This window comes from Helicoverpa zea, chromosome 18 (genome assembly GCF_022581195.2).
Source record: "Helicoverpa zea isolate HzStark_Cry1AcR chromosome 18, ilHelZeax1.1, whole genome shotgun sequence".
NCBI classification, from domain to species: domain Eukaryota; kingdom Metazoa; phylum Arthropoda; class Insecta; order Lepidoptera; family Noctuidae; genus Helicoverpa; species Helicoverpa zea.
This window is the reverse complement of record NC_061469.1, coordinates 607,619-619,281: the sequence shown is the minus strand read 5'-3', so window position 1 is coordinate 619,281 and position 11,663 is coordinate 607,619. Positions and strand designations below refer to the sequence as shown.

General features: G+C 39.0%; 1 protein-coding gene across 2 annotated transcripts in view; it reads right to left on the bottom strand.

Annotated features, from left to right (window-relative positions):
* Positions 1-110: 110 nt before the first annotated feature.
* The window catches only part of LOC124638930 (ankycorbin), an 89,919-nt gene continuing 78,366 nt past the window's right edge, over positions 111-11,663 (bottom strand). For both annotated transcript variants that reach the window (XM_047176086.1, XM_047176087.1), the window contains 3 exons: positions 4,634-4,735; positions 4,068-4,265; positions 111-3,744 (listed from right to left, as the gene is read on the bottom strand). In XM_047176086.1, coding sequence (XP_047032042.1) covers positions 1,129-3,744; positions 4,068-4,265; positions 4,634-4,735 — 2,916 coding nt within the window. In that variant the 3' untranslated portion in view covers positions 111-1,128. The remainder of the gene's footprint in view (positions 3,745-4,067; positions 4,266-4,633; positions 4,736-11,663) is intronic.

The following is an 11,663-nucleotide window of genomic DNA, read 5'->3' as shown; positions in this document are numbered from 1 at the left end:
GCTAATATTACATAGAACAACTGAGCTGATTTCGATAACATATTTAGACTATGCTCTGTACTAAGTTAAATCTAAGAATAAAAATCAGCAGTAGGTAAATAACACGAGTATTTAGTTGGTGACACTTCAAAAGTGCAATTTATTAGAATCAATGAATCAGTACAAAGTTATCAATCATCAATCAATACATTACAGTATGCAACACAATAAATACAGATTATATTACACGACTACGCAACTTTGTGACTTCTATATAAAATAAGGCTTTTCATTAAAATTATTATTTAATTAACATTTACACTTTTATGTATAAAATTACACATTGTTCATATTTAGCACACCAAACAGGGTGGAACATTATAATGATTATATTTATTTTTAGCCACTTATAAATACATACATGTAAATTCTTATTACAAAATGAGTATTTACTTACATTAGGCGACAAATGCCTAATAAACTTTATCATACCTAGTAGGTGCACTTCTGGCTTTCCACCAACCTTATACATTTTACCAGCTAATGAACATTTTATCTTTTATATTAATTACTCCGGTATAGAACAGTTGTTACATGATATGATATGGATTCAGTATAAGCTCTTATTTTACCTCTAACTTACATTTAAAATGAGGTTCAGTTGTTCCACCCTTTACAAAAATAACACAACTTTACACAACACAGAAATCTACTTTTCAAAATATTACAAAACGATAGTGACATGAGTATTTTACAAATTAAAAACAAACAAGACTTACTGTTACTAATACTTAATTTTAATTACAATTAATGTGATACATGGCATCGTTAAACCCTATACATTAAATTTGTACTTTTTGCAAAAATAATTATTCTTGAGTTACATTTTTATTCGTCAGTTTGTGAAATAGTGACTTAGATAACTAACACGGTTAACGTGCTTTGTGAAATACAAACAACTGGGTTACGTTTTCTATCAATAGGTTTTATTACTCCATATATTATTGAACACTGAACACACCTTATGATTTTTACATAGCATGGAAAAGATTTCCACAAAGCTACGACAGCATTTATTTGTTGAGTAAATCAAAGCAACCGCATTATTTAAGGCAAGTTATATTCCTACTTGTGTCCTATCCATGTCTCTCAAACTAAGCTCGATGCTCCTATCTGTCCCCCAACAATCTTCCCGTTAGGTACAACATTAACTCTTTGTCCAGACAGGTTGTCCGAACCTTCCGCATGGCCTGACAAACTCGGCGACGGGCCCTGCGAGCTCCCATACACCTTCGTACTATAACCCGAATCATTGTGAGACTCCCTATCTGTCTGACTTTGAGTCTCCGTCAAATGCGTGTTGATCGCCAAAGACTGCAATCTGCTGTGCAGCAAACTATGGTCTGGGTTCGGTGTCCTGGTCATTCCATGCGGGTTCCCCCTAAAATTCGGGTACATCGGGTCGTAACACATCCGAAAATCATTCTGGTTCGCGATTTCCACTTCCGTGTTCTGATCTAAATGCTCGCTGTAGCAGTGCGGTATGCGCTCCATTTCTCTCATGATGTGGTCCTGCATCATGGCGTCGAAGACTCCAGTCTGATGGTGGTATAAAGGGTTCCTGTTTCGCGGCTGTATTTGTGTCGGTAATCCTGACTGGTTGTAGTCGTACTGCGGACAAGGGAACTGTGGTACGGGTAGCCCACTGTCCATGTATGGCATCTGTCTGTTGGAGATGTCGTGGAAGTAAGCGTCTTTGGGTATCATGGCTCGCAAGTCGTGAGGGTACGACTTCTGTGTCGACGTAGGGGCAGGTGATGGTGATTTGGACACAGTCTCAAAAGTCTGCAGTAGGTTGGTGTTCCTCATCGGTCCTGGCTGCATGGAACTCCTGATCGGATTGTCTTCTTCATCACTACTTTCGGAATTGTTGCCGTTTTCCTTCGGTGGGTTCTGAAAGGTTTTTCTAGTTGGGAAGGGTATGAGGTTGTGTAAGCTGAACCGTTTACTCTTTGGAGGCTTTTCCTTCAGCACGGGAGCAGGTCTTTGGGGCTGTTGTGGCATTTTCAATATGCCTGGGTGCTGTTGGCTAGTTGACGGTACAGTTTGAATATTTTCGGTGGGTTGGACTTTTCTGACTACGGGCTCTGGCGATGCGCATCTTTTCTGTTCAACTTGTGCTACTAACTCTTGCACGGATTTTCTTTTTTCTGTTTCTAACTCATTGGAATTTTGATAGCTACTTTGTTTCCTTAATTTTACATAGCCATCTTGTGATATGTCTAATGATTTGTTGGTTCTAGATATGACATCAGCCATTTCTTTCTCAAAAGCTACCCGTTTCCTTATGTCATCTGCTGTTCTTTGGAGCACTTGACTTTTCCATAGAGGCACATTTGGTTCTTTAGGGCTTCTAACTTCTTCGTCCAAGTCACTGGGCTGTTTGTGGCTATTGCTCGGAGACTTAGCTTCAGAGTGTCGACTAGGAGAGCGATACCTTTGATTGTGATAACTTTCTACTTCCATAGACATAGGTGATTGAGATATAGACATTTTGTTTGCTTTTACGTGAATTTCTGCTGTGATGTTTTGCTGTTGTGCTTCTTGATTCATCTTTGAGAAAGGAGGTATTGAGAGCCTGCTGGGTCCAGCGTCTAACTGATCGCTACTCTTAGAATTCTTCATCACATACCGTCGTCTAGGACTTGGCGATTGTCTGCTGTCCAAGACTTCAGTACTCTTAGACGTGGCCTTGCTATCGTTTAGATCTTTGGCATTGGTTTCGTAATGTTCAGCGTTTCTATTGAAACTTTTAATTATTCTGTGCACTTTGTTCCACTCTTCAGTATCAGCATCCAGTAGCTCTAAACTTCTGGTACGTTTGAGGGGTGGTATGTCTAAGGAACCTTTAGGACTGAAGTCCAATTTCTTCACCCTTTCTGAGGCCCTAAACATCATTCCCCTCGTCAACCAGTGCTCCAAGTGTTTGTGCCTTTCCTTACACATGGCTCTTTCAGCTGCAACGAACCTCGTCAGCTCCGAAATTTGGCCTTGTGTCTTCATTTCTAAATCTGTTACTTTTTGATCTAGCCTCTCGTGAGCCCTATCTATATGCTTCTTCAAGTCCTTCTTGTCTTCATTCAACTTATCTTCCATATGTTTGAAGAACGGTGCGCAGTAGCAAGTGTACCCTGCTCCTATTGGACCCTTTTTGATATTCCCAGCCAAATCCAAGTAGTACTGCTCGCCTTTTCTTAGTGGTTCGGTGGGTAGCGAGCTTAGTTTGGGTTTTGGGAAGAATTTGGGATCGGGGTAGTAGTGACATCCATATGGAGACCATTGGACTGGAGGTGTTGTTTCGAAGTGCACGTTCTTCTTTCTCTTAGGTTCCTTGCCTTTGTCTTTTTCCTTTTCTTTCTTTTTAACTGCATCTGGTTCATCCAGCGTTCTGTCTTTACTCTTATCTCTGTGCTTCTTCTTTGTTTGTTTGGCTACAGGAGTGTTGAGGATGTTGATGATTTCTTCTAGTCCCTTCCTCGTGGCGATGTCTCTGGCGGTTTCTCCCTGATGGTTGCGTATGGACTTGTCGCAGCCAGCCTCGAGGAGTATCCTGGTCAGTTTCCTCCGGCCCATGGCTGCGGCGATGTGCAGTGCCGTGTCTCCGTTCTTGTTCTGCTCGGAGACGCGGCACTGCGCGGAGATGAGGATGCGAGTGACGCCGGCGTGCCCGTACCGAGCCGCCGTGTGAAGCGATGTGTCGCCATACTGGAAAGTTAAAATTATGATGTGATTAAATTCAGTTTGCGGTCAACATTTTGATAAACGACGCCTTATTTCCGAGAGGTCTTTTAAGTGAGGCTCTTATTTAGACTAATTCCTGGGAGAATAAAATGTTCTGTTTAAAGTTAGATATAGCTAGTTAGGTCACAAATGGCGACCGATAGGGACAGATGGAAGGCTATGGGGGAGGCCTTTGCCCAGCCTTGGGACAACACAGGCTAATAAAAAAAAATAGCTATTTTAGAGTATTTTTTTTCCAGATTTACAGAGGTAGACTATAGTGCTATTTTAGTGATCCTGAAACTTACATTATTCTGCAAATCTGGCGGCGCTCCAGCGAGCAGGATCTCGCGGCAGGACTGGTTGTGTCCGTTCTGGCAGGCGAGGTGCAGCGGCGCGAAGCCGGCGGCGTTGCGCGCGCGCAGGTCGGCGCCCGCCGCCGCCAGCTCGCACACGCAGCGCGAGTAGCCCTTCCATGCCGCCTCGTGCGCCGCTGTGTTGCCGTGCTGGGGGATAAGAAGACATTATTGTAGTTAAATAAATATAAGTTCACCTGTTTATGAATAGAAGTTGATTAAAATATGGCTATGTAACGAGAATTTGTCAAACTATTAATTTGCACATGAATACAAAACTTCAGTGTGTTCAGTATTTGGGGAACTATTCTTTGTAATGGCAATATGGGTTCCCAGTGTTGCCAATTTTAACACTTTTCAAGAAAACTACCCCCGTCCTTCCATACTGTCCATATCTACCAACTTTTACAGGATATTTTTTATTATTTTACAGGATACAAATTTTAAAGGATAACCAGTCATTGTGCAGAGAAACAAATAGCTATCGAGTGTTGTAGCTTTATAAAAACTTCTCTTACCACATTATCCTGTTTGTTGGGATCGGCGCCGTGTTGCAGCAAAAGTTGCACCACTTCGATGTGCCCGTCCGCCGCCGCTCGCTGTAACGCGGTGCATCCATTCTGTAACAACACGTATAAATAGTATATTATTTATTGTAAATAATTAGTACATAATATTATATTTAAAGAGTAAATGGTATGAATCCTAAAAGCTAGGTCTGTTACTTCTAAAAATAATAGGTGTTAGAAACTTCAAAAGCCTGCTCCTAATTTTAAGGTAATTCGGTAAACGACACCATCATTCATAATTTTATGCTTATGGATATATGAATTTACTGTTAGCTACCTTTGTATGCTTTTACAAATTCTACGTTTCAGGTTTTTCGAGTTATTAAGAAAAAAAAACAGAAAGTCTTTAATATGGCTTTTATCCTTATATTTATTAACTGCCTATATTCAGTTAAATATCTCCTTTTTACACTAAAACCTGCACAAAAATTAATAATTCATAAGCATTAGACAGACGTATGGAGCTGCCTTTATAAATTAGCACTTTTATATAGCCAGTAGCAATTAGAGCCAGTGTATGTGCTTGGGCAATTTTAATTAACTCTATACTGGCCTTGCGACATTTCTAATAAGTGGTAAGGTGGACTAACGACTGCCTATAATTGGTACCCGATCATTTTCTGCTCCAATAAGCAGAAGGTGAGTAATTTTTATACGTTACGAAACTGGCAACATTGTAGGAAGTGAGGCGGGAATGCGTGCAGCGTGCTCGCTTCGACGAATTCAATGGCGATAAATCGTTAGTTTTGCTAAATTACTGTTGAATTGTACAACTGTTTATGATAGGTGATTATGTTAAGCTGGGTACCCTGGCACGTGGTTTGGCCTAAGTAGTTAGTGCATAAAAATATAGGTATATTCAAACTTGTAGATCTTGAGGTACCGTACTACAGGTATGCGCCCGACCCAGTTCTCGAAAAGGACCATATCACGTTGTACTGGGATCGATCTATCATCACTGACAGGACTATTGCAGCCAATAAGCCTGATATAGTGGTGATAGATCGATTAGCGTGCCGCGCGATGATAGTCGATGTCACCGTCCCGCATGACGAGAACCTAGTGAAAGCTGAGAAAGAGAAACAAATAAAATATCTTGACTTAGCGCACGAGGTTGTCGCCATGTGGGATGTCGACACGGCTGTTATTGTGCCGATTGTCATTACGGCCAATGGTCTAATAGCCAAGAGCCTCGACCAACACCTCAGGAGGCTCTCGTTGGGCGGCTGGATCAAGGGATTGATTCAGAAGGCAGTACTCCTTGATACGGCGCGTATTGTGAGGAGGTTTCTGTCTCTGGGACCCTAACCACCGGTACGGACCCTGTGCCCGATATCGGTGGCCATCTATTTTTTATATTTTTAAATGTTTTTTTATTTTTTTTGTAATCTAATATTTAAAAATATAAATAATATGTTGAAAGACAAATAAATGCACTAGGTATATAATCGGTCGCGCATACCTATCCGCGCGTTTTCGGGTTTCAGTAGTTGTCAGAGCAGCGCGTTTCCCATTTGCGGATTATGTTACGAGTTTGCGACATATTCCGTGCGGCAAAAAACATTCACGTGGCTTCTTTCAAAAACATTCTGGCAATCTGAAAATCCGCTAACGTAAACACGCTCTACATAGAACAGCGTGGAAAGGCTAAAGTGAAAACGCCACTTTACTGCAACTTATCGAGTATAAAATCAAGCAACTAACCGCTAATCGTAACATCAGTGGCGCCAACGCATTAACTTGATATTGGTTCATAAGGCTATCTGTTGACTATTAAACGGTTCGTAATCGCTACTCTCATTGCACACTTTATTGAATTACTTTATCAATGGAACGCTAGCAGATTAAAATTAATATAGATAAGTATGTACCTATATACAAAGAGGTAGTAAATACGGGAGTACCTAAGGGAGTACCTACTTACATAGGTAAGCGAAGTACATAAGCGTAGAGTGTAAGGGATTAGGCACATAAACTTAGGTCCGTATTACAGAAGGCTACTCAAGTCCTGATCTCTGTTTAAAACTAGATTTGAGTTGAGATTTAATTTTAGAACGCTCCTCAAGCATAGATTCGCTGATCATAGTTCAGCCGAGTGTAGATCATTACTCAGTTGTAGATTACAGTTTAAGTAGAGATTTGAACTATAATCACGTAAGTGTGGTCGACACCACGCTTGAGCAGAGTTTTCCTTGTCAGTTTAGCAAATAATTTGTTGTTGAATAGGAAGTTAAGATTAAAATACGAATAAAAAATTGATATTTTTGAAAAAATTGATTATTATGATAACATATTTCCTATCGATGATTCGAACAGAAGGTTGAACTTCAGCGTTCCTCTCAGATATCTCAGAGATGTACCTATAGGTATATATAGGTACTATTATAAATGATTAAACACACTTGTTTTTCTATCAATAAAAGACTATGTAAAAATATTCATCTTTTTTATTAATTCAAACTTTAAATTACTAGGTAAAAAGTTGCTCTAGGCTCGTTTGCAGAGATATCTCTTCAATTCTTGTGTTGGAGAACCAACAGCATGGGCTTCATTAATTTCCATTAACTACTAATACTCCACGATACCTTAAAATTCTTTTAATATTTCGATAAGTAAATTTCTCTCTAATAAACTATTTTTTAATAAAACCTACAATTAAAAAGCCTATGTTTTCTTTAAATCATGATTTCATTAATAATTAGATGTTAAACTAAATTCTTATTTTGCGTAAATTGTAACAGAGTTGGCGAAAAAAATAAAATGTAAACGAAAACAGACTGATGCATAGACAAGCCATATTCTCTGCTTGAGGCGCGATTTGAATCTCGATTCAGCTGAGTGCAGTTTAAGTATTGTTCTGAAATAAGAACGTTCCTCAAGTGCAGATTCGATATTTAAACTGTGATCAGGTGATTCAAGATCAAACTGGACTTGAGTAGCCTTCTGTAATACGGGCCTTAGTATATAAGGGAGTATATAAGAAGCAGGAGTACATAAAAGAGTAAATGGAAGCTTAGTTACATAAAAAGAAGAAATAAGTGTGATGTCACAAGAAAATTAGGGTCGCGGGCACTACGGTTGATTCGCCAGTGTTAGTGTGTAATAAAATCTATCCATATTAACGTTTTTTAATTGCCCTTGTAAATACGATTATACGGCTCCTTCCTTTCAATTATTCGCCCCGTAATATACGATCTAAGTCTTGAGTTCATGTTTATACTGTCCATTCATAAGATTTGCGACCAACCTACCTAATTGGATACTGAATCAGACCAAACCTAGGATTTTGCTTTAAGCACAAAATAATGGCTCTATCAATCTTGTTTGTTGATCAATCTTTATTTCTTATGGGATAGAGTATATAATTGCATGGCCAATTAACACAATTAAGTGTTACCTAACTAATTGTGCTAATTGTTAAACTTGATATTATTTTAAGCAGTTTTTTCATGAATACAGTAATTTTCAGGATGCTTTCTAGAGATCACTTGTTAAGGTATCAGAAGCAGCAGGTGCTTTTGCATTACCTAGGTAGGTACATACAAGGCTGGAAAAAAAATAATTTGTCAATTGTGTCAGCACCCATAACACAGGCATTAAATAGCTTACCGGGGGGCTAACCGACCGTGTGTAAAAGATGTTCAGGTATAACAAAAAAATAAGTTTGGTAAAGGAAAATCCGGAAAACATAGAAAACCACACTAATCATAGATTTTTCTTGACATTATCATGTCATAGAGTAATAAGCGTTTTCCCGCCAATTCTCCCGATAACTGCGTTTTAATGAATTCAGTGATGCGAGGCTCATCCCGCGCATTGCAACGTGCCGCGGGACCGGTCGACGCCATCTTATTTTTTAAGGACCCCAAGTAGGTACCAAGTGGAATGAATGTTGTCGCTTGTTTACGACGGGAGCCCTTCAATAGACGTTGTTGCTATTATTTTTATAAGATTATAGTAATATTGACAAGGTTTGATATGAATGTAAGTGATATTAAAGGCTTTTTAAGTTAGCAGCGTCATTCAATAAAAAAACGCATTTTACTTCTATGGATTTTTATTCTATCTAAAGGTTCATGTTTATTTTACACAAAAAAAAATCCTGTACGTTTCCTGTATGTTGGTGCATCTGAAGAGAATATAGTCAGTGGCGCCTGGTCATGTTTGGAATTAGAAAAATATCCCTGTCCACTGTACAGCCGTAATAGGATAAAATTCCTTCACTCACCTTCCGTGTACGAATCATCGTGAAAGGCAAAGAAAATCTATGAATAGGCGCACTTAATGAGTGAATCAAGGTATCAAGCTTGTATCGACGTCTTCCCCCTTTTTATATTGCATTACAAACATAGACTGGTAGGTCTTACCCTCGATTATAATTAAAACTCCCGGAGAGTGAGTGGTTATAAAAATGTCAACGGAGCCATTTTGATTGATAATTATTAAAACTGAGGGACTTGGGAGATGGATGACGTTGTCAGCACTATATAATAACAGGTTTAGTAACTTGTGGCGCGGGATGTTTAATGCTGGTTAAGTTGGGAATTGTTAATTAATGTTGTGCATAATGAAGAATTGCAGATGATGACGGGCGGCATGTCAAATGTGATGTGTGTTGAGCAGTTGTATTAAAAAAAAGGACCGCTATAGAGTCTTAGGAAACTGAATATCGAGATACGGCAGGTAGGTAAGTTACCTTCCTATAACTTTGCAAAGCGTATAAAAATTTATGGAGTAGGTACGAAGTTCTGTCAGTCAAATAAGCGAAAAGGACGCAAATATTTAAATCACATAATCAGAAAGCGCCTGAAAACCTTGTCAGAATAATAGTGTCCGAGGGTTTTCCACATATTTTAATAGTTCAGTTTCGCAAAATAGATATGTAAAGTAAGGACGATGTTAACTTGTAGTGAAATACCAAACCCACGCCTGTTCTCTTATCCGACAGTCGATTTAGTACAGCGCGAGATTTCTCGGTAAAATCGTGATTTTATTGGATTTCCTTTGCTTTAGTTACAATCCGTGTCACGGGATTTGCATATTATAATATCTAGCCGCACCAATACATATTGACAGCTGTATCTTTATGGGCGATTCTAGATAGCATGCTACAAGTTTCAGTATTGATAAAACTATCACATATTCTATGGTTTTGATTGTAAATAAGCAAAATTGTAGTCTAGTCTATTACGTGTTAGATTTTCTGTACATAGACTTTGTAGGTACTTGATCGCGAAAATAATTTGTAGCCAGACGGCCTTTTAAGGAAGACACTCAAAACCCCTATACATGTCTGACTCTTCACGCTTACTTTGAATCGATAAAATAAGAGGTAATAAAAGTTTTGTTAAAGGCACTAGAACTATTTATTCACCTACTAGCTTCCGCCTGCGGCTTCGCCCGCGTAGGGTTCGGTTATATCGCGTTTCCAAGAGAATTCTTCAAAAGTCCGACGTGAAAGCGTAACAGACAGACAGAGTTACTTTCGCATTTATAATATTAGTACGGATACACCTTCATTTTTTTTTGTATTTTAGAATAAGAGCAAAAGATTCAGAAATACTCTGTTTATCTTATGTTTAGGCTTGTGTTTATGTTTAGGCTTGTTTTCTGTTCAAAATGACCTTGCCATGCAGCATTTGTTTCTACGAATTTAGGATAGGTATCTCAATAATACCAATAAATAACTTAATAAATAGCCAAATATCCTCAAAATATATACATTATTTACATACATATGAAGATGTTTTTCCCGCAAGTCATCGCCACAGATGCATGGTAATGACCAGGCAATCATGAAGACGCGGAGATGCGCTCAGTCATCAAACACCGTTAGAAGGCGACAATCATACAACATATTTTCTTTGAATACATAGAATTGGAAAAAGAAAATTACTATAGTACTGTTTCCTGCGTTTTAGAGCCCTGTATAGTCCATGTTTTCAAAATAATAAGTGTTTGAAGTGCTAACTAAGGTGGTGTGTCTGTGTAAGGAGATTCATTCAAACACGTTCTGTCTTTTTGTTGTGCCACGTAAAAACCTTAGCTAGAAACCCTATGAAAGGATTAATGGAGTCCTTGTGCAAATGGCTATAAAACCTTCCTGGGAAGAGTTCCTACAAAGTTCCTTTCAATCTGTAGCGTCTAATGCCGTGTATTTCTAGAAATCCTGAGGTTAGTTTCCTTTCCTTAAACTTTTAAGCATCGCTTTTTAGTTTCGGTATTTTGTTTTTGCAGTTCTGTCTATTCTTACGATCGCCGTTTTTGAACTGTTACTGCAGACAACAAACTCGAAACCGAAGAATAATGAAGAGTGTGCAGACGAATGTATACCTTGATCGTGTATGGCGTAGTGGTCATTAATACATTGCAGCTTCCGCGAAGCAATTGTCTTGGGCCGTGGTGTTCAGCGGCGAGTGGACACGACAGAATGGCTGGGAGTCGTGCGCGGTGGAATGCCCGGACAAGGGACGATTGTTACGCAAACGATTCCAGGCCCGAGGCGTCGTGCCAGCGATACAACTCTACCTAGTGATGTGAAAATGTCGATAAATAGTCGATGTCTGACTTTCGATTTATAGGTATTGTTGGTTCGAGTGCTGCGGTCGTATTTCACTAAAGAGAGCTGGACGTTGCGTTAAGTTCTGTTTGAATAAGAGGGAAACTATAACTAATGGACGCTTCGCTTTTACTTCTTGTCAAATTATTTACTATGCGTATTCATGCGAAGCTTTTGTTTGCAGTCAAGCTGTATGAGTTATGAATTACAACAACAGAGTGTTTTCACTTTGTTTATGGCTTGACTGCATGTTCCTAACGACTACCTACAAACCGGGTTATATATGAGAAGATTAGTTTCTCTAGCAGCATCCAAGATTGAAGTTTTGTTATCGATTCTGTACCTTATGTTGGAAGCATCAAAGTAGGTGTCATCACCAAATTTGGAAATCTAAATAGGTACCAACATAAGTGCCGTTGC